The sequence below is a fragment of the Tetranychus urticae genome, chromosome 1 (assembly GCF_039701765.1).
Source record: "Tetranychus urticae isolate SD_2017Ah chromosome 1, NJAU_TeUrti_SD_1.0, whole genome shotgun sequence".
Classification (NCBI taxonomy): domain Eukaryota; kingdom Metazoa; phylum Arthropoda; class Arachnida; order Trombidiformes; family Tetranychidae; genus Tetranychus; species Tetranychus urticae.
The window spans coordinates 15,319,280-15,343,555 of NC_142958.1; the positions used below are offsets into that span (position 1 = coordinate 15,319,280).

General features: G+C 31.1%; 2 protein-coding genes and 1 long non-coding RNA gene across 14 annotated transcripts; 1 reads left to right on the forward strand and 2 right to left on the reverse strand.

Moving 5' to 3' along the window:
- Positions 1 to 1,200: 1,200 nt before the first annotated feature.
- Positions 1,201 to 3,555, reverse strand: LOC107367793 (uncharacterized). Its single transcript, XR_001569998.3, has 2 exons — positions 2,958 to 3,555; positions 1,201 to 1,581 (listed from the first exon to the last, which is right to left on the reverse strand). It is a non-coding gene; the product is annotated as an uncharacterized LOC107367793 (long non-coding RNA).
- A 4-nt stretch (positions 3,556 to 3,559) lies between these two features.
- LOC107367703 (uncharacterized) lies at positions 3,560 to 18,159 on the forward strand. 12 transcript variants are annotated; one of them, XM_089266108.1, is made up of 5 exons: positions 3,560 to 3,695; positions 4,767 to 4,967; positions 5,265 to 5,728; positions 6,423 to 10,627; positions 17,067 to 18,159. In XM_089266108.1, exons 4-5 carry the CDS (start codon positions 6,827 to 6,829, stop codon positions 17,466 to 17,468), a joined length of 4,203 nt encoding a protein of 1,400 aa, XP_089122234.1. In that variant the 5' UTR covers positions 3,560 to 3,695; positions 4,767 to 4,967; positions 5,265 to 5,728; positions 6,423 to 6,826; the 3' UTR covers positions 17,469 to 18,159. The 12 variants fall into 12 exon arrangements, with proteins under 12 accessions (XP_089122234.1, XP_089122232.1, XP_089122231.1 ...); XM_089266106.1 differs by having other exon boundaries at positions 3,567 to 3,695; positions 4,417 to 4,967; XM_089266105.1 differs by having other exon boundaries at positions 3,639 to 3,767; positions 4,417 to 4,967.
- A 5,109-nt stretch (positions 18,160 to 23,268) lies between these two features.
- On the reverse strand, positions 23,269 to 23,983 carry LOC149094653 (modifier of protein aggregation 4-like). The gene is made up of 3 exons (XM_089266114.1): positions 23,915 to 23,983; positions 23,643 to 23,766; positions 23,269 to 23,555 (listed from the first exon to the last, which is right to left on the reverse strand). The coding sequence occupies exons 1-3, from the start codon at positions 23,919 to 23,921 to the stop codon at positions 23,483 to 23,485; spliced, it is 204 nt and encodes a 67-aa protein (XP_089122240.1). The 5' UTR covers positions 23,922 to 23,983; the 3' UTR covers positions 23,269 to 23,482.
- Positions 23,984 to 24,276: the final 293 nt, after the last annotated feature.

Consider the following 24,276-nt stretch of genomic DNA (forward strand, 5'->3'; position numbering starts at 1 on the left):
GGCATCTCATAGGAATCTTTAGCTGTTCCTAGATGATTAGAAATGGCTTCTTATACTTTAGCTTTTTTACCACTGATTGTAACTGCTCTAAAATTAGGCCATTGATGATTCAAATGTTTAAAGTAATTGCCATAAAAATGACATACTGAAGATGATTATTTTTCAGCTTCTTCATATCAAATTTTGTGAGATGAACAATTCTAATTCCTCTTATATTTCCTTTGGTTTAAATATTATTGTCGTTCTTGCATTGATTACTAAATAAGATTGTGGCTAAGAATTATGAGATTTAACAGCAAAGTAATATTACTAATCATCAAAGCATTCTCATTGCCCTCAAAGAGTTCATTGTTAAAATTTGTTTTAAAATTTTTGTCAAACGCCTGAAAAGATTCGCATTGACTTTTCCCGATATTTGGGTTTCTTACAGTCCTTCATGGGACTTATTTTATCCACGATTCATTTTTCATTTTGAATATCTCTGAAGACCTCTTTTGGATTGAAATAATAAATTGACTTCATAATAAAAGCATTAAAAAATCAACTGATCTTTCTAATAAGAGAGTTTCGCTAAATTTTAAAAAATGCAGCAAATCAAAGAGGATATATTTTTAGTTTTCTTGTATTTTTATTTTTATAAAGTGGCGTTTCTCAGATAAATTACATAGTTTGTTAATTGGGAATTGAATAGTTTTGTGGATTACAAACAACTTATTCGAATTCAATGTTTTGTTCAAGAATTTACAGAATAGTTTGATAATTAGTTTGGTTTCTATAGCAATTCCAAATTGGTTCAATCATTGGTGGATAGTCTAATGGTTTGTGGTATTGCAAAAGATTGAGTTTGTCAATGACTAGACATGAGGAATTCTTGAGCTTTTACAATTTCGAATCACAGATTTAATGATGGACTTGGATGTCGAATGGGCCAAATCCACGTGACGGTTTCTATGGACAGTTAAAGTCTGTTGAAATCAATTCTTGAATAGTTAGCACAGGACCAATTCAATTTGTTGTTGGAATGATTGATGAAAAACCAAACGAAAAATGTATATTTTTTTATCCTTGTAAAGTCTATGAAATGTTTTTTAATCAGCATTGCATCTGCATCATTGATGGCGAGTCCAATCCTTTCCTTTCAGTTGACCATTCAGATTGAACTTTTTCAAATCAGCCAACAATAGACCAAAATTTTGACTGTTTGCATTCCTATTATTTTTATTTGTTCAGCTTAGTGGTACACAAAGATGTCATTCAAATGAAAACCTTTCTATTATTGCTTGACAATTGAACAGTCACTCCAATTCAAAGCGTTAATCAGTTGCTTTTGTTCAGGTTTTGCTGAATGAAAAAATAAAACCACAAGATTAGCTAAACCATGTCAATCAATGGCAGTCTTATGTTAATTTTCAGATGAACAGGAAACTTGATTGTCATCTAATCCACTTGATCCTTCATTTTATCATCATCTTCTTAATCTTTATCTTCCTTCTTTCGGATTATCTTAAAATTGTCATCCTCTCCAGTCTCGTGCTTTGACAATTTCATACTTGGCTTGTTGACTTTTTATCAATCAATTATCTGCAATGAAAGAGGTAAAAGATTAGTTTAAAGTGAGTAAGATTATCTAGTAAAATAGGAACTTCATTATTCAGAGTTTTCATTGATGAAACAATTGTTGGCAATCATCAAACAATTGTCAGAGTTTGTACACTTCATTCATCTTTATCTTACCAAACAAATGGATTGAACCCAAAAAACAAAAGAGCTTATCAACTGAAATTCATTTCATGTAAAAATTAAAATTTCAATAAACACCTTTATCAGCTTCTCGGTAATAAATGCAAACGAGAAAAGGCCTAAAATCAAAGATTCAGGTTTACCTTAATCTGTCTTTCCTGGTTGTTCCTAGTCGTTTGATGATTAACTTAAATCTGTAAAACTATATTTAAATAATTTCAGCATACTTTTTAGGTGTAAACTAATCATATTAGGTTCTTGGAATGATAATTATCACATTAACTTTAAATAAATGACGTTTTTATCAACATAACCTTGTTATTGTTTTGTTTTCATCCTCTTCAAGTTAACCTCTTGAACAATTTGAACTGGTTTACATTCAAAACAAATTGTTTAGACGGAGGAACCACAAAAAGTCAAGCCAATTAACATGATTAATTGATACATAATGATAGTAATGAGCCAGATGAAAGTTAATCAAAGTTTCAGACTAGCTTTAAAGTGGCATAAAATGTATCAACAATAAAATGGGTAAACAAGCAAATCAAATCAACATTAAAATTTCACTCGCTAATAATTGATAAGCTCATGGTTGATAAATACATCTCTTTACACATTTCAATTTTACTTTCTCTTAACATTATTTCATCATGAATACATCCTCTTTATCGTCCAATAGATCATCATCTTGATCACTTTTAGCATGAAAAAGGTTCACTGTTCCATCTTTATGATGAAGTCAACTGTTTTTAGGGTAAAAATTTGCTCTTTTGGTTTTTGCAACATTTTTTAAACATCTTAAGCTTTATTTTTAGGAATCTTGAGAAATTATCTTGTAAGAAATGTTCAGAAATGGTTCAGAAGATGAAGAAGAGGATGATGATGGTAAAGATGCAGACAAAGATGATGTACATGAAAGAGTAAATTAGTTAAGGTAAGAAGACGAAACAAGTTACGCTTGTTGATCAACAACAAAAGATGTTATTCAGAAAAAAACAAAATGGTAACCATTTTAGGGTTTAATGTTTAATTTTCAATATAATTTTCAATTGACTTTACTTTTAACCGAAAAGATATTTAAATAAACTATCAGAATAATTCCAACGGCTGTAGGAATAATCAGGATAATCAAAAAGGTCTTGTTGTAAATGTCACCACTTGAAGCATAATAAAGTCACTTGAAGAAAAATAAATGGGATAAAATGTTGATTACTTACTTTACAATAGTAATTTAACTGTAGATTAAAGTTAATGTTAAATGTTTCAACATTTGATGTTTCGTTTGTTTCACAAGATTACATCGACAGTTGATTATTTACTAACTATTGAAATGTTCAGATTTCTCATGGGTTTGGAAAACTCAATCACCATTAACCTTTGAAGTTTGAATGTTAATGGTAAAGGTAAATCAATACTGATTGTAAATTTCCTTGGACTATCACTATAAATTAGAGTTGACATTAAAACCAAAAGCAAGATTAGTGTTATAACCAAGATAATCAAAGTGATATAAGGCAACAATTAAAAGATGGTCATGATGTGAAGAGTGTTGTTGATAAGAGTGAAGACAAAATGCAAGTGCGAAAAGACAATCAAAGGATTTATCACATTTGACAGGTTTACTGTTGATCTGACTTAATCACTTATCTATCTTTCTAACCAATCCAAATACAGTTGGTAACAAAACAATTGACTCAAAGGGTCAAATGATTCAAAAGGCTAAAATTGGTTAAAAGCAAGATTTCAGTTAACAGACAGAAACAGATAAAAGATATAAAATAGAGATAAGGTTAAAATTATCAGTTGAAAGCATCTAAACGGTTGAATTTGAAGCTTTTTTCAAGCTTTTGAATTTTTATTCTCCTTTAAATATTTAATGCAAGTTCATTTCCAATCATATTTCAGTTTCAAAGCTAGACATGATAAAGTGACAAAATAGACTAAAGCCATTTTTGGTAAGTTTAATAATCGACAAATGGAAATGCAGGTTACCAGTAAACAAATCAGGTTGAACTTGAATTTCACTTGTGAGTATAACTCAACTATGAAATGCTATTAAACTGTATTACTAAACAGTTTTACTGAATTGTATTACTGATTTGTATTACTTTATTGTATTGAAATGGTTTACATTTTGATGAAGACTGAACATAGATGCAGAGAGTGTAAATGATGAAAGTAGTTTTTGTGTATAGGGAAGATGAAGATGGATGGTGAGTGAGATGCGTAAGGCAATGGGATGATGATGAGGAATAGAAGAAGAAGAAAATAGAATGTTGAAAAGAATGTTGGAAGAAAGGCAGAAATGATACGGATGAGGTAAAAATGATGTTCATGATGAGAAAGAGAATGGAATAGAGCACAAAATAGAGATTTTACTTTTTACCTTCTCAAATTTAACAAGTGAAAAATATGACATTTTTGAATCAGCCGTTTATGCTTAAATAATAGATACCTTTTTAACAGTAAATCAGTTGAACAAAAATAATGGATAAACCTTTAACCTGTTCAACTGTTAATCAACTAGGATAAATCTGTTGTAATGTAACCATTTAGTTTCATGTATAAATATCACTTGATCAAGTATGTAAACTAATGGGAACAATGTCAACCTTCAATGTATTTCAATGTACCTTTTTTAATCTTATAACCTTGTTGTCTAATTTTTACCTTTAGGCCTTGTTGCCTTGTTTTTTTGCTGCTGACAGTTTTTACTGGTTTTTACAATCAGTTAATTAACAGTGTTAACCTTAATTAGTTTAGTCAATACGCAACTCTGTCTGTGTTTTTTCCCAGTAATTTGTGCTTCTTTTAAAAAATGATGTCTCCATAAAATTGTTTCAACCATTAATCATCAACGGAAAAATGACTAATGTTTTCATTTAAGTGTCTCATTTGTCTTCTTCTTGGTCTCTTCTGACACCACTTTTTAACCGTCTTTTTGTTCAATCTGTTTTCACGTGTCAACATTATTGATAATTTACTCTGCCAATTGTTGCACTCATTTAAATTGTGATTAAATGTAGTTAATTGGCGATGAAAGGTCCAATTTGTGTCTACATGTTTGTTATCTATCAACGAAAATTAATCGACTGATGAAACAGCAAAACCATTGCTTCCAAATCTATCCTATGTTTGGCGTTTCCTTTGGTTCATCCGTTTCTTTCATCAAGTTACAGTTATTGTTACCTGATAAACACTAGTTATTATCATCACTATTAGTATAGGTTAGATCACTGCATTGGAGATATTCATGGATAAGAAGCGAGGCCCCTTGGGGCCGAGAATCTTATCAATGAATGTCTCCAATGCAGTGATCTAACAAACTTATACCAGTTTTAAACTGTATTAATGCACTAATTGGTATTAATGCAATACACTTTTCAAAAAACAATGGCTCTCCTATAAAAAAGTGGTATAAATACCAATTATAATATTAATACCAACTTCAAAAGTTAATCATTACTGTGCGATCAACTGAGATTATTGCTGTTTACCCTTTGACGTTTCTTTGTCCTGTTTAGTTGATATTTTTTGCTGTTATAAAGACAAAAGGCCTGACAAGATTGTGATAATATCATCCTAATGAATCTACTTTACCTGTTTCAATGTTACTTTATATCTCTACCTTGTTAAGAAACACAAAGTGATGGAAATAATTCGATTGTGAACATTAATCAATTTACCTTTTCTCACCTTTAAAGGGATAATCTGTAAAGGATTAAAGACACCTTTATTTAACTCCATTTCTCTTCAATTCTTTTTGATATTTTTCTCTTGTTTTCACTTATCATCATCTTTTGTTACACCTAAATGAAGTCTACTATTGCTACTTATCGTCATTACTTTTCTCATATTGAAAATGATAAAGAGCCAAGCTATGATGAAAAAGGGACAAAGATTAGATGAAGAGTCTAACAAGATTGAATTAAAAAACGAAGAAATGATGAGAAAAGTTTCCAGGAATAACAAAGATAAAAGGTAAAAGGTAAATTGATACTTTGTTGATCTCTTTTATTTTGTTCACATCTTCATCTTGATCACCATCAACATTATCACCAACATCATCATCACCTTTCTCTTGTAGTTTATTTACAACAACGGAGAAACAAAGAGGATCTTAAAGTTACATTGTCTTCAAATTTATTTCAAATTTTTTTCTCTCATTTTCACCTTCCATTGTTATTAACTAACCTGAGCCATTTGATATTTTGTTTCATTTTGATTTGCTATTTGGTTGCCTAATGATTGAGATGGTGACGATGAAAAAAAGGCAAATAATCATCATCTGAATTGAGTGTGAGAAAAGTGAGAAACTATAAACCTTGTTAATATTTTTGTTTTAACTTTTACTGTTTATAAGTCAACAGAATTTGCCTTTTTTTATATTGCTTATCGAACTATTTTGTTTTTGTTTTCATCCTCTCAATCATCATAATCATCATCAACCTAGGAAGATGAAAAAGAAAGAAAAGGTCTAATCTCTTTTTTTTCTTCTTATGGCTTCATCATAATCTTCCTTAAACATCCCTCTTTCAACCCTTACAATGTCGATCATCATTTTGTCCTCAATCTAACTTTACATCCATCATAATTGTTTCATCTTCAATGCTAATCATAATGCAAGTTAATTTAAACATTGATTCCAGTTAACTAACCATTTGTATTTTTGTCTCCATCAGCAGCTGTTTACCGTAATAGTAAGAGTAATGGCGACGATCAAGGAAATCAAAAGATGATGGTGAACACAACTTTTAATATGATTGCATCCAATCCATTGACCACTGATTGATAATCGACTAATCAATCAATAATCTAAATCCCTTTTTTTAATTTCAATGGAATCCATATCATTATTTATTTTATATCAAACTCATTGACCGCTGTTTCTAGTTCAACTGTCCACTCTACCTCTACAGTTTGGATATTCAGTGAAAGTGTTAAGTGTTTGTGATCCAAAGTGTTATTTAAATAACGTTATTACATTAATTAGTGTAAACTGTTTGTTTCATTGTTCCTATTGGATTGTTGATCGACTGTGTCAATTGTGAAATTATATTTCATCTTGTATTTTTGCTTAAAACTAATGCGCCTCTCAATATCTACGATAATGAAGCAATTAATAGTTATTTTGGTGATTCTCTTGGCTTCATATGTTCATCTATTTCAAATTTACTGTATATCTATGGTATCTAATTCAGATCCTCCATGTTTCTTCAATGAACTTTGCTCCTGTTCTAAGCCCGTCAATGACCTGGGCCATGTTCAATGTGTCAACGTTCCATTATCAGTAATTCCCGAAGCAATTAACCAATCGTACGTCTACACTCTTTCCTTTCGATCAAATGGATTACGTTACATTGAACCTCGATCATTTTATGGAACTGGATTAAAAGGAATTGAAATCTCACACAATTTAATCAATCGCCTTGAAACTGATACCTTTGTAGGTCTTGAAACCTCAATACGTGAACTCAACCTAAGATCAAACCGATTAACCTCAGTTCCAGGTCAAGCATTAACTCGGCTGGTCCGCCTTCAAATTTTAAACCTTTCTGGTAATCATATTCGTGAAATCAATACAGATTCAGATTTTCCTGTCAACCTTAATGGTTCTCTTAAAGTGCTTTTACTAGCTTCTAATGGACTAACTTCAATTGGTCAATATGCATTCCGTCATGTTCGCTCTCTAGAGACTCTTGATTTGTCCGGCAACAACATTCATTTCATCAACCAAGCAGCATTTGCAATTCAACCTTCAACTTATCCATCTCAGTCGTCTCACCATCAATCAGGCTCAGGCTATTCTAGATTTCGATCTCGTTCACAAAAAGAATCTCTTGTTGCTTTAAAATATCTAAATTTGGCTTATAACCGTTTAAACAAGATTCCCTTTGATCTGTTAACCAATCTAACCTTGTTAACAACTCTAAATCTGGCCTCCAATTTAATAACAACAACCTATGAACCAACAGTACCTCGTCGTCTTATATCATTGGATGTGCTTGATCTATCTGATAACCTTATTGAGATTTTGCCTGAATCAGCTTTCCGTAATTTCGATAAAATAAACATCACCCGATTATCTCGAAATCCACTTTATCGTATTGAGAAGGGCGCCTTTTCCCATTCCGTTATGGTTCATCTTCACCTTGACCATTGTGAACTGGTTAACATTTCCCGAGAAGCCTGGGCTGGTTTAGAGACTCATCTAAGAACTCTCGATCTTTCGGATAACGCTCTTCGTGGAGATGCTCGGACTGGTTCATTGTTTGTCAATGATTCCTTTAACCGGCTTGAAGCATTGAAAATGTTCAACCTCAACGATAATGCTGAATCATATCGACTATCACCATTGAGCTTAATTCAATCCCAAGAATCTTTACAAACTTTGAATCTTGGAGGTTTACCCAGTTTTCAACGTCTTCCCTTTAGTCCAAACAAATATGCAATGCAATTTGTAAACATTCGAACCTTGACGCTGGCACGAACTCACATTGATAGAAGGTTAATTAGTCAAGATTTATTGGGATATGGTGGTTACAATTTAGAAGAACTAGATTTTTCTTCATCGTCAATTGAAGATATTTCCTGGGATGCATTCATGTTCTCACCATCTCTTAAGCTTCTCAATCTTTCATCAAATTACATTCGTCGTCTTGATACCCAAACATTTCGACCTTTGGGCCGTTCCCTTGAGGTTCTTGATCTTACCTCAGGTCTATCAACATCAACCCTTTCCTGTGATATATTTATCCATACACTGGAATCATTGAGGTCACTTTACCTTGCTGACAACGGACTATCAGCACTTTCATCACCTCACTGTTTCTCTGGTTTAAGATCACTTAACCTGCTGTCTCTTGAATACAACAATTTATCTCGTCTTCCAGCCTCACTTTTTCACCCGCTCACCTCAATTGTTCACCTTTTACTATCCTTTAATCGTCTCACCATAATTGAATCGGAAACGTTTAAAATGATGGATAAATTAGTTTACCTTGATCTTTCCTACAATTCAATTACAACCCTTCGATCAGGTTCTTTCACCGAATTAACTTTGATTACTGAAATCAACTTAGAAGGCAACAACATTGAAACAATTGAGAAAGATTCATTTGTTATTCTACCTCGTCTGGCTCGACTCAATTTATCCTTTAATCGTCTCAAGAAACTGTCTTTTGATTGTTTCGATCAAATTGGTGCAATGACAACCCTGACCCTTGATTTACACGGAAATTCAATAGATTTATCATCTACCTCAACAACATCACATACGCCTGATAAAAGCTCTTTTTACCAGCGTTCACCTTACGAGCAACATCACCAACCACCATATCATTACAATCAACGAACAACTGCTAACTCGGTTGAAATTGTCAACTTGATTGGTAACAATATTACCTCACTAAATTCATCTCACTTTGAATCGATTCGGAATACATTGACTCACCTACTCCTCGATAACAACAAATTGACTCGATTAGGTTGGGAAACTGTTTCAGGCTATCGGCGATTACAAAAGCTATCAATCCGTTCCAATGCTTTGTCAACCATTGCTTCAGATGCATTCAAAGGTGAACCAAACCTACAAATAGTTGATCTCTCCTGGAACCGTTTAATTGAACTTCCATCCGAACTGTTTCATGATAATATTAACCTACGGATTCTCCATCTAACAGGAAATGAGTTGACTATATTACCTGAAAATTTGCTTAATCCAACTGTACATCTTGAAAAGCTGGACATTTCCTACAACAGATTAACTCTTTTCCCTTCTAAAGCCTTAAAGCCAGTTTCGAGTTCACTTCGCAGTCTAATCTTAACTGGTAATCAACTTTGGTCTCTTCGTCGAGAAGATTTTGAAGGAATCTTGCCTCGTCTATTAAACCTTGATCTGTCGGGAAACCATATTAAACAAATCCAATCTTCATGTTTAACTCCTTTAACATCATTGATTTCATTAAATTTGGCTGATAATCCATTAAAATTGATTCGTGATAATCTATTGAAAACCCTTTCTGCAACCCTTGAAGAGTTGAACTTATCCAACACTCGTCTAACCGAGTTACCAGATTTAAGTTACATGGATTCACTAATCAGCCTAAATTTATCGGTCAACAAGCTTTCTGGTTTAACTTTTACCAATTATACATCACTAATCAACCTAGATTTATCGCAAAATGCATTCACTTCGATTCCCAATAATGTTTGGCATTTTCTTCCATCACTTCAATCGTTATCCATCTCATCCAATCCAATCTCATTTCTTCACAATGATTCATTTATTGGTTTAAAATCACTGGAATCACTTGAGATTGCAAATTTATCTCTCAATTACATTCAATACGGTGTTTTACGGCCATTGTCATCTCTTTCATCCATTAAATTATCAAACTATCCGTCCATCAAATCATTTACATTGGCCCGACTAATTGGACCTCTTGATAGCCTACAAAGGTTATCCATTGTTGTAGTTAATTCATCCTATTTACCATCAAATTTAATCCGTTTACCAGGTTCATCCAATCATCCGGTTCACCCTATTGACCTGACATCTTCCTTGCAATCAACAACATCATTATCATCATCACCATCGTCACCTTTCCCATCTATATTTTCATCATTTACCAATGCTAATCAATTGCCCAAAAAATTGACCCAAGTGTCAATTGAAGGTTCATCTTTAATCAATTTGGATGATTCCATCTTATCAACACTCACATCAACCCGATTAACTTTAACAATTGGCTCAACCAATCTATCAACAATCCCTTTATCATTATTTAATTCCCTTGGACGAACCCGAACAATTTATCTTGATGTTCGCAATAATGCTCTTCAACGGATTGGAGACTTGCTTTTTACACCAACTGCTTTTTCAAAGGTAATCAACAGTTGAAGACAATTTAACCAATTGACCATTTCAATCATTTTTAAAAAAACATCAAAACATAATGTAAATCAAAGTTTCACTCCAAGTTCAGTATAGATTTGAAGCAATGAACAGATTGAAAAATAATCTAAACCTTTTTTTGCTTCAAGAGCCAAAAAAGTAATATCTATTGTAGTTATAATTTTGTTTAACCAACAAGAAAAATGTTCAACCATTGATAACAACAACAATACCATTCACTTGGTAACGTTTTACTATTACAATCAACACCAAAACACACACAATGTTGACACAAAATGAGTGAAATAATTTCCTATAAGATGAAATGAGAAGCTGGATGATAGAGAGATGAAGATGAATGTATAAAAATAAGTAACTGTTCATTGATATTGAACCTGTTTCTTTATTATTGAGATGATATTGTCTGGCTTTTTTACCTGAGTAACAACAGAAGAATGAACAGAAAAAAAGTGGCAAAAATAGATTGACTTAAAATCTTTTTTGGATTTTTGTATCTTCATGAATTCAACTTGGATTTACAGGAAAGATTAAGGATGCAATGAAAAGGATTTTAGGATTTTATATAAATATATATATTTTTTCTCATTTGTTAACAATCTGTTTCCCTCATTTTTGTATCACCATTATCATCAATATTAACAGCATCAGTGAATGAAACAATTTTGTCAGGAATACAAATGTTGACAAGCTTCTGAAAAAAACTGTTTTATTTGATTGTCTGCTTTTAAAAATTTATACATTGCCAATGTTCACGTCTTTTTACCTGATTGTACAACTGTACAAATTGATTACTATTGATTTGTAAATATTTCAGTTCAATTTTATTTTCCATTGAATCATAAAATTGATGCCAATTTTACTCGGCACAACTGATCCAAGATTTACTTGACTCCAATTGTGAAAATATCATTGGATTACTGTTATCATTTAATTTCCATTATTTTCTTAGAAATTTATTTAATTTTCAATTTCAATCTTTCCAGATTTACAGATTCTCATGAAAATAGGCTCAAATGTCTTCAGAATCATCAGGTTATTCTGATTAATATGACATGTAACAGATCAAAGCCGAGTGACTAGTTGGTTTGAATGAGAGCTTTTGGTTCATTTTAATAACAATTTTCATCAAAATGTAGACTTGGTTGATATATTTTATTATTGTGAAAGGTTGAAAAACGAGACTTTGATTGTCCTGTGATTTGAGTTGATTTGATTCAACATTTAATTTCACTTTGAAGTCTCAAGTAGACATAATTGCTTATGCTAACAATTATCCAGACCAAAGTGAAATGTTATGTTACTTTGATTTAATTATTTTGATATATTGATGCAGCCTTTAGCAGTAAACCAAAATGTTTACACAAATGTTGATTAAATTTAAAATTTGTTGATACAAACAGCATTACCAAAACATGGTTGTAACATTTAGATGCTTGTCATAAATTATACACAATTATGTTTACCTTTGCAAAAATCTGAACCAGTTTTACGCAAAAACAATCGTTAATATCGCAAGACATTCATTTAAACATGGTTAACATCTAGACAAATGAATCCAAAGTATCCAGAACAACTAATGAAAGCAAAACTTCAATCCAATATGCTAAGTCCAGCATTTTCACCAATTTTGAACATAAAAATTGTTGTATTTTTACAAATTGTTTACCAGAAAAAGCAATTTCTTGATATTATTTTGTTTACCAACAAAATTGAATCTCATCTTTTGTGTGTATTATGTTTCCAAAGCTAACCAAATCAATTTACATGCAATTTAAATGAGACACTCAGAAAGGTCGTCACACAAGATGATATTTGATCTTTTCATGATGATGATGGTGATTATGTTGATGATGAAGAGTAGCCAAAAATAGAGCCAAATGAAAATAATATTTTGCTGTAAAGCAAAAACGATGATATGAAAATGGTTCAACATTTAACACACTCACCATGATGGATGTTAAACGGTCTTTGATTATAATAAGTACAACAAAAAGCCAAAAAAATCAAGACATGAAGCTATCAGCTTTTCATGGAGACACATTCTTGGCATATTTGCTATTATTCAAATTGAAACCATTTAACCATCAAATATCATGATGGGATAGAAGAGGAAGAAGAAAAAAGTGTTCAAAAGGATTCTCATGTTGATAAGTAATGAAAAATAAATTATAATGATGATGATAATCATCGTCAGGATCATCATCATCAGGTTGAACATTCAACTTGAAAATATTTTTATCAATTGTTGTTGACTTTCAACATTTATCTGGACATTTAAATAAAACCTATGAGAATAGGTGAAAGAAACATTGTATTCAAATGTTGTAGTTTGACAGTTAACTTGAACACTTAACCATTTTCAAGTTTCCATCACTTTCCATCCTCATCATCATCATAATCATCATTCCATTTGATATTGAGTTTCTAAATCTCTCAGGAATATATTATCAACTTAATAGTGATGAAGGAATGAAGGGAAGAAAAAAATTAGAATAAGCTTTGTTTATAGATTAATTCCTTTATTCCAAATGGTAATCGATCTTTTCTTCTTCCTTTTCTCTTCTTCCCTCTCCTAATCTTCATCTTCATCCCATTTCAGTTTTACTTAACCTCTTATTCAATGTGATATTTTCATGATTAAACACCGATTGTTATTGACAGGTCAACTGATAAATAACAGTTTTAACGGACATTCTCTTTCCATTTCTTTCTTTTCCGTCCTTTTGCAAAATCTCTCCTTAACTGATCATGTTAATCAAATTGATAACAATAATTTCTGCCTGAAATCAACTGAGCTTATTTTGCAATATTGAGATGAAAAAAACTACGATTTCATTGACCGAAGAGTTCAATTACATGATCTTGTTTCAATCAAAGATTCAATCAAGTTTTAGGTTCGCTATTTAATCATGAGAAGATGAATCCAATGAGTTATGGAAACTCAGAAATCCAACAAGATTCGACTTTCCTTTCCAATGAGTTCAACATTTTTAACAAATGCTTCTCTATGGTTATCTTTTTACTTATATTCATCGTTTAAGCATCTTGATGTTGGGAACAATTGTAAACGGTTTTTATGAAGTTATTGGTTGAATGAAAATCTAAATTATCATGATTCAGCTTCCCTTGAGTGTTTCAAATGACAGTTGAAGTGTTGACAGTTGAAAAGTTGAAACTGATTGATTAACTTTGCGTCAATCTGTTGAACCAATTTTGGTGTGTTTTAGTGTTTTTACTCGCAACTTAATTTCCAATGTATTTTTGCTTCCATTCAATTAGTATTGATCATTCATAGATTCCTTTTACTCCTTGTATTGATTCAGCATTTGAATCTGACAATCTGTGGAAACTGTTGACAAAAAAAAGATCGCTTTGAAACTCTTTTTTTCCTTTCCTTCATTTAAATTGAAAATCAGTTGGAATGTATTTTATTGTAACCAAGTTGAATTGATTCAGTAAATTTAAATTGACCCAAAAATAAGTAAAAAAATAGCAAAAGTCTATCTCATTGTCAAACAGTTTATTGTCAATATTTGCACCGCTATTAGCATTACAATTAAACTGCTTTTTTCGTCTTTCGTTTACCATTTTAAAAGGTTCATCTTTCATTGAAACTCACCCAGTTGATATTAATTGTTAGACATTGTTCACTAATTGTAAATCCAACTGATCAGTGAACATTAAATGACGTTGAATTGGACAATCGTTTATCAATGAATAACAAGAAAAGTATGATTTGTCTTTGATCAGCATTATTTGCAGGCAAATGAAGTGAGGTAAGACAGTTGGTAAAGGATGACAATGATGACAAAATGGTAAAAGGATGAGAGACAAGAAAATCATTCAAGTGCAAAAGGCAAAAGTAAAAGGTTAAATGATGATGATTGTTCAATTGTCCAAATCAATCAGGTTATAATGTAACTAAATCAGCTTTTATCCTGTTCACAATTTGATCCAACATAGTCATGGATTGATGATGTTTTTACATCATTTGTTGATGTTATTATATTTCAAATGAAATCAATAATATCAAGAAATTGTATATTGATGAGGAAAATTGATGAATTAGCAAGAAATGAGATCAAAATGCAATTAATTGATTGTTGACTGTGATTCAATCAAAAGGATAAATCTGATTCCTTTCAATGATCAATTGAAAGTTTCATATTCAATTACTTTGTTAGCCACTTTAAAATCAATATTTGGTTAAATGCATTTACATTTATCAATATGAATATTCCCATGAGTTGAAGCTGAATTTTCACTCATAGATTTAAATCCTTTTATTCAACAAAAAATGAACGGAAATAAATTGTTAATCATTTTGATAACAATTGAAAATATTGAAACAAAAAAATGTTAAAATTTCAAGATTTCCTACTTTGACTTTTGAATAACTTGCTTTTGTTTTGTGCTTTGCTTTCAACTCTTGTAATTGTTCAACTTTTGATTTAATTGTTATTCATTTGATTCAGCAATCAAATGCAAGAAGGAAATTGTTGTTGATACTTGAATTAACATTGAACATTGAATGTTGGTTAGATCAAGATTGAGTAGTTGAAGAGGCTGAAGATTCTGAAAGATGCTGAAGATGATGTTGAGGATGTGGATGATAACAATGATCATATTGAACCAGATGAAAAAATTCATAAATAAATATATTTATCTGAGGAAATCCGTTCGTTTTTTTTCTCTGTACTTCTGTTATTGGATGTTTTTTTCACTCTATTTTACTGAACAGGTTATTTGTATTCATTGTGAGTTATTCATTTTGATTCCCCAATCAATTTGAACCAGGGAACAAAAATTTGTTTACTTGTCTATTTACTTGTAAATTTAAGGGAATGACAATCAACAACAATCAACACAGAAACACTCACATTCAGTAGACTCATTGTTAACTCTGTATTTTGTTTTTAATTTATTCAATGTTCAGTTGACATTACATTTGTTACTTTAAGTTTGTTGACTTTGCCATTCAATTTTCATTGCTCAATTCATTGCTCCGCTTATTGAATAGTTTAATGATAAAAATCAGGTTAATCTTTACAGGGTCAAAAGTGACTCCAATCACTATATAAATAATGATTTTATTATAATCATTTGTCTTGATTTTCATCAATGCTTCATATTAATGTTCAATTATTGTCCACTTTTGTCCATATTAAAGGCACAAACAGTCATCAATCAAAACACATTTTCAGATATTGCTTTCAAGAGTCAAATATTTCATCTATAAGATGCTTCTAATCGCCTCCAAAATCATCATCATTATCATTTACATTTATTCATATTCATTTAATTGTTCAATTTTACCTTCATGAAACTTTCCCAACTTTTTTAATCTCTTTCAGTTTTCCTTTGCAATTCAATGATCAAAACTGACCCTTTCCAGTGATTCACTGATTCAGCTTTTGTTTAACAGCTAATGGAATTTTCTGATTGTATTTAAATTCAACTTTGATTCCACTTCTCATGATGATAAAGGCGAGAAGAAAATACAGAAATATGAAATTCTTATTTTTATCTCTTCTGTTCTATGGAAGTAAAGTTTTCTCGATAAATTGATGATCCAATGATGACTTATCTTCATCTTTTTTCCTCATCAACTAAGATCATTTCATGAAATGGATTTTATTTTCACTTTTGTTTCACCTTTTCATGCTTTTAAAGATGGAAAAGTATATTTCAAAAATTAAACTTTCATCACCAATTGAAAGGTATTTCAATATTTCATTTTTGAATCGCTGTTTGAATCTGTTTGAAGTAAAATTCATTTCCAAGATTTAAATTGATAGATTCAAATGTTCAACTTTGACACCTTAAAGTTGTTTTTTTTATTAAACATGAAAAGTGTAAATATAAGCTTTGCCTTTGTTGTTTAACATTAAATAGATTTGATTGTTTGTCAATTGTTTGCTGTCTTTTGTTTTCAATTGAAATAAGCTTTTCCATTGTATTATACATTGGCTCGTTCCCAATTGTTTCATGGTTAACAATCGCAATCATTTGTTATCAACATCAATTTCCTACTTCAAAGTTCAACTCGAACCTCATTTCAGATTCATCGAGTTTAATGCTAAAAGATTGATTGAAATTTTCTTGTCAGTTTGTCATAAGAAGTTCAATTTTTGAACCAGTAATGACAAAATGTATTATCAGGTTGAAATGGTTAATCAGGTTTAATGGCATTGAATTTTTACGTTGAATTTGCTATTTAATTTACTCGGTGAAAGTGTGCAATAAGTGTCAACCTATTGACTGGTAAATGGTGATTGAAAAGCTATTAAAGCTCTGTAAATGAGACAACTAATAATAAGCTATTTCTATTAATTGTCAACTCGAAACTGTGTGATTAATGATCAACATTGTACTTATATTAGTTCTTGTTATTTGATTCCTCTTTTAGGCAAGATCATTGGACCTTAAAGGTTTCTATGGTTCATCTAATCCATGGATATGTGATTGTAAATTGGCCTGGCTTCGAGATTGGTCCAAACAATTGATGAAGGAATCGTTTGAATTGATGGTTGAATCTCATTCATTAATACCTGATCACAATCACAATGACAGTTTGGTTGCCATTGAAGACAGATATCATCAAGTAATGTCAATGTTGGCTGATTTAAGGTCAACCCAATGTGCTAATTTGGGTAAATCAATGTTAAAAGCTTTCACAGAGGAACTCAGAGGTTGCCGCAGAGGACGAAGTTTATCAATTAATTTAAAATCATCTTATGCTCAAATTTATTTAACCATTGTAATCAATTATGCTCTCTCCTCACTATTATCAACAGTGTTAACCAAGTGAAATTAATAAATTACCAAATGAACCAACAAAACCATGAAATGGATAGGAAACAAGGAAAAACCCAAAAGCAATGGAATACAAGCAAAATTGAAATTCAAATCGTAACAGTTTAAAATTAGTGATTAAAAAGCAAACTCAATTGGACTCAATGGGACTCAATATGATATTTAACAATAGAGATTCAAAGGTTGGCAATATTGGCAAATCAAATCTAATTTTAATCTTCACATTCATTGTCAATTTTGATCTAAACTGGAATCACCCAAATCAACTTTTCACATTCACAATAATTATACATTCAAAACTCACCTTGGACCTGGCTTTCAATTTACCCAAATATTTGCTCTAATATAATAATTGCCAATTTTAATCTCAATGGCCTAAGGTCATCATCATCTTCAACTTGTCACTGCCTCAATATAAATTATCAAGCGTTAGGTACAATAATGTTCAATTGTTTCTTTTAAAATTACAATTCTAGTTCATTTTCGTTTATTTATTTGATTCTGTCTTTTCTTAACTCTTTACTTTTAATTGATTCCGTCCATATAGCAAACATGAAAGCTATAAATAAGTGATTTCATGGAGGCCATTTTAATGTACCGTTGACAATTGAAACATTGATAAATGTTATAAAATTGCTAAACTGTAAGAAATAAAAGAAGCTTAATTCAAGTTGTTTCTGCTTTAACTATTGTTTGAATCAAGCTTGAAAAAGCTTTAATGAGATATTGTATAAAATCACAAAAGACTTACGACTGATAAAATGTAAAGGCGGCCAATTTCGTTATATTGGTCTAATGTATCGATAGCAACCAATGAAATCTCGCTATCGATTCGCCGGTTGGGACGGTTCTGTTCGATTCTTTTGAACAAAATCATGTCTTTCGTTTGCAATTGTTTTCAAGTTTTTTAAATTTATACACGTACAAACGCTTGAAACAAACTGGTCAAAGGTATCTCTGAGTGCACTTGTTATTGCATTGATACTAATCATGATCCGATCTATATTTTCATTTAGCTTTGGATAATATATTAGTTTGGCCTGAGAAAATCACAGAATCGTAACACAGAAAACGGTAAATGCAGAGAATCATTGAGACAATTATTATTTTCTTTCGGTGCAGAATTAAACTGCTTTTATTTCAGGATAGTTAGTTAAATTCAGAATAATGACAATAAAATGATATTAGTTTAGATATCAGATATCATTTTAACAAAGTTACATTAACCGAGAACTTAAGGCTTAGATTTTGAATCACAATATTTTTTCAAAGTCTGGCAATAGTCACCTATGCGTGCCTGAATGTTAAATGTATTACAAGTTTGTTTTCCGGCCATTTGGTTTTGCTCCACGCAGTATTTTATCAGTTGTTCATTCGTCACTACCGTTCCATCAAGACATTTATTCTTTGCAAGTGGACTTATAAAGCATTCTCCTGGGTTCTGAGTGTGAATGCAATCCATAACCGAGGAGATCGTGATGAAGAATAGAAGAATTGCTGAAAAATAAGAGAAATTCATTTTATAAACTTATGATGATAGCAAGAAACTAAAAGTTATATTGAACAATGTTAACGAAAGAAACTGTTTTGTAGAAGTGATTTTCAGTTACAGAATTCATTCCTTTTATACATCTTGAAGTATATTCAGGTTTCTTTAAAACAATTAAAAAAGAGGTTAAATTAATTCATTTAGAATGAGTTTAAATGTCAATGTATTCACTTCGCTATTTATCTAATTACTAATAGCCATAGTATCAATATCGGTATAACTGGTGTGACATTTTCACACATTGTGCATCTCATTAATTGAACAATTGCTTTTTCAATTTGATGGCAAATATAATGTAAATACAGACACTGAATTCAATCCAAACCTTGTTATGTTATTTATTGATGTGTCATGTAAGAAATGATGTGAAACAATTTTAATGTCAAAGTATCTGAATTTTAAGGTTTATAATGAATATTAGATTTCATTGAAAGAGTAATTAACAGCTCGGGATATCCACCTTTTCGCAAACATCGAAAAGTGGTTAAACGAATCCATTTTCAGCCAAAGTCCTTTTCAACCCAGTCCTGTTCTTACAGGTTCTTGTATGCTGTAATATGCGTACTACAGCATACACTGTTTATACTGATAATTACTTAACAATAATTCAAGTGTTTAGAATTATTAACTCCATAACTATATAAAGGTTAATCAAATTTTCTCATTTTATCTCTGATTTCCTGAATTGAATTAATGTCTACATCCTCTATGTAATTATATTTGTCATCAATTTGAAAAGGCAATTGATTAACCAATGAGATGCACAATGTGTGAAAATATCACACCACTTATGTCGATATTGATGATGTGGCCATTAGTAATTAGATAAATAGCGAAGTGAATACATTGACATTTAAACTCATTCTAAATGAATTAATTTAACCTCTTTTTTAATTGTTTTAAAGAAACCTGAATATACTTATGGAAGTACAGCTAAGTATACTTATGGTATAAAAAAGAATGAATTCTGTAACTGAAAATCCCTTTTACAAAGCAGTTTCTATCGTTAACATTGTTCAATATAACTTCTAGTTTCTTGCTATCATTTTAAGTTTATAAAATGAAATTCCCTTCTTCTGCAGTAGTTCTTCTTAGGTCGATTTTAAAAAAGTCAATGAAAATTATTTTTGAGAGTTTAACATGGCGCGTCTATGGGAGATTGGAAAAACTAGGTTGCTCAATGTTAAACTTTACATAGGCTTCACAAAATTATTTTCATTGACTTTTTTTAAAAATCGATCTATGCTCTATCTGTGGTTCCCAAAACAACGATTGAAGTACCAAATGAAAGACAAAAAACTGAATTTTCACTTTATGAAAAAAATCTAATCAAAAATCAAAACCTGAAATGTTATTCTATTTTGAAAACGTTTCATATGATTTTTTGTAACCCGGTACATTGGTTCTTAATCTAAATGAAAAAAAATGATCTAATTCGTTTGTTCTAATGATCTACATGGTTTAATTCGACACTGAAATAAATAATAATTGCCTCAATGCTCCTCTGCATTTACCTTTTTTTCAAAATTTCTGTACAAAAGGGAAAATTAAAACATTTTAAATTAAATAACCCAATCGATCCAAATAAAGACGCTGTCTACACGAGCGTAAAACTTTATTCCCAGATTTGACGCCAGATTTGCGTTTGATGAAATTAATGCGCGCTTCACGCACGTTTCAATTTCTAGTAATCAAAAGAGTTCTCCACTTGATTCGATCCTCTCACCCTATTGATTGTTAAACAAACTTGACCAACTCTTTAACCACTGAGCTATTAATTGATTTTAAAAATAAACATAATTTATCAAGTGTATTGTATAAACAGACATTGATACCTTTCCTTGACTGAAAATTATTGCGCTAAACGCAAAAAACGCAAAGATGTAAACAATTCTGCATATTAACTTTATGCGCTGGCCTTACGCTCTCTCTACTTTGCTTTCGGCACAAGACTTGGATCAATTGGGAATTTACCAGATCTAGATTATTATCAATGCATTAATGCTGTACAAAATTATACAATAAAATTCAATGTGAAAATCGTTGTCCATCAAATTTATTTAGCGACGGAGGAAAGGTAACGTAAGTTGGATTAAAAGATTTTGCGAATGAGGTGCGGACCAGAGGAATCTATATTTGATTGTAATTGATTGTTGTGGTGATAAAATTGGTTGAATGAAGAAACATGTTGAAACAAAATCTATGCGTTAAATGAAAATTCAAATTTGGACCAGCATTTAAAGGAATTTATTATTTACCGATAATAGTTAGGAATTCAGAGTCTATTCATAATTTAAATCAAGCCTTTTCATCTTCAATATGATTCTGTTGGTTATCTGCTTTTTAACATTTGCTATTGATAAATTTTAATAAATTGCTAAACTGTAAGAAATAAATCGAAGCTTAATTCAAGTTGTTTCTGCTTTAACTATTAACAATTATTCAACATTTACTTGGTAAACCGCAACTTGCAGGTTAAATGTGTCTATTGAATGTTTATCACTTACAACAGTTCACTAAATTGCTGTCAATACAATATTTGAAGTTCAAATATTGATGAGTTTTGTCGGTTGACACTTTTAAAGCTTTCATTTTTTTCATCATTTAAATGACATCTTTTGAATTAACTTGTCTGTTTTGGGTCAATCCATGGTTAGTTGATTTTTCGGTGCCTTTGATTGATTTTTTGTTATGCAAAACGTTTTGACAATCAATAATTTTCTTAAACTAGAAGCTAGTTTAAATCTTCAACTAAAATGGATGACAAGAAGAAGGTAAAAAGAAGAGAGATTTTGAGTTAAAAATAGTTGAAAATTTGCCAACTAAAAGCCATTTTACATTAGATGACAAATATAACTAGAGGTTAGGCTTTTAAGTGTCCTTTTTGTCTTTTATCCTATCTGATTGCTTCCAATTGTGTGATTATTAAGTGAAATAAATCAATAAATCTACATAAATTGAACCATTCCAATTGGTAGTGTTGCTCCATTAGTTAACTGTTGGGCAAAAAGAAAGTGAATCAACAATTGAATGGCTTACAAAGCATTTCCAACTGGATCAGGACTAAATTCAGGTAAAACCAATGTTTACAATGACATCTCTGTTCAAGTTAAGGATTACATTAATGGTAAGTTAACAACAGAGATTGAGGGTCCATCTCGTGTCACTATTAAGTATATTGATAATAATGATGGGACAATCAAAGTATCCTACAAGCCAACGATTCCTGGTGATTATACAATTGTCCTTAAATTGGATACGTTTCATCTTCCTGGAAGCCCTTTTAGAGTTAAAGTCAAAGGACTTGGGCCCATTTCATTGTCACGTCATGGTGAATCCCATATACGCTCATCAAGTTCATTGAGACCAGCAACTTTCAGTACTTCAGCTGACTTTATGTGGATTAGCCGGCCAACGACTGGAGTTAAATTATCCATTGATGGAGCTAATGCCAATTTACCAGATTATCTGGGTAGAACTCCTATAGAATCAGCTCGTTTCACCATTTGATTTATTATCAATATTTCATTTCTGAAGCATTTGTATAATTTAATTCAATTGTTGAGGCTTCCTTTCCAATTGAGAATGTTTCACAAAAATAAAATCGTTTTGTCTTTAACTTCTTTAACCAAAACTGATTTAACTATAAATCCATGGATATATTTAATATTTAACCGGATTGTATGATTAAATTTCTCCATATTTATCCTCCTTAGTTGAATTCTTTGGTTTCTCCTTAAATTTAAGGCTTAATAGGATGGATTAGATAAACCCAGTGAGTTGGTCTTTTAGTCTCTCTCTTTTGAATTCAATACTATAGTTGAGTTGTAAGGTTGATCAGATTGATTAAAATTTGTGGCTAACAGCCACGTAAACACAAGGAAAAATGGTCACAAGAGTTCACTCATTAATGTAAGTCAACTTATTGGATGGATTATTTTTGCTAAATCCAGTCATATCAAGAAAGCTGGACCAAGGTTAAATATTCATGTTGGTAATGATTTTTCTTTACGTCAGAGTCAAAATGGCTGAAAAAATCATATTTGCTTTGGAAATGTAATCAACACGAGCCGTAACAGATTGACAGTTTGACTGGGAGGTAGATTGACTAATGGGAGAATCTTATTCTTATTATTTTCTGCATCTAATGTTCCAACTTGATCAGCAAATCACTAGAGTTGTCCGGGTAAATGATTCAAATCGGTGAATCAAAACGAGAGCACACGTATAAAAATCAATTCAGGGATTTGTATTTGAAAGTGTTGCCACTTTAGTTTATTATCTCCATAAGAACTTAGATGGTTAGCAAGATCACGTAAACTTTAAGAGGGTACTGATAGTTTAAGAGTAAATAAGTATCAAGAGTTAAGAATAGAGGTTTATCTGTAAATAAGAAATTTGATAAATCATTCTTCCAATCCGTCTTGTCCTTTGTTCCATTTCATAACAAGGCATTTAAATCAACCTGCTTGACCAGCGAGTCCCTTTTTTTCCATAGATTTTAGCTGCTTGAGTCGCATCATTTCAGCATCTCTGTAAAATAAAAATTAGAAGACAAATGGGATGAAAAATGATCTAAATAGAAAATAATCAATAACCAGAATAAAATTATCAACTCACCTGAATTTTCTTTCCTCTAGACTCAGCCCTTTGTTTCCGTCCTTGGCATTTGCCCCAGAATTCTTTTTCAATTCTGCTTGCTTTTTAAGATTCTTTTGACGAGCTAATTCTCGCTGGTTACCACCTAAATTTCATATTACAGAAATGAGGACAAGGAAGAAAAAAAGAAATGTAGTTAAAAGCCTAAAATCGAATCAAAATCATAATTTTTTCATAATTTGATGTAAATGAACACTTAGAAATGCATATAAATTAACAATTAAAATACTTACGCGCCATTTTTCAGGCCGGGCTGAAGAGTCAAACTAATCACAGACAAAAACAAAGATACGTGTTAACAATAAAATTAACAATGAACAACCAAAACCAAAACAAAGCTAAAGCTTTAAAATAAGGACCTGCTGCCATCTAGTGACCCAAACAGAAAAATAACCACTTGAAAAAACTTAAAATTATCTTTCCAAGATGACGGAAATACTTGGATGGGTTGTTGGACTATTAACTGATACTATTTTAGGTCGTGTGTTAATATGACTAGCAGGATATAAAGTATTTGGTCGATGATAACTTCCTGATGAGAAGTGTTTGTTCCATTGATATTATATTTTGACTATTTGAATCAAAAAGACACAAT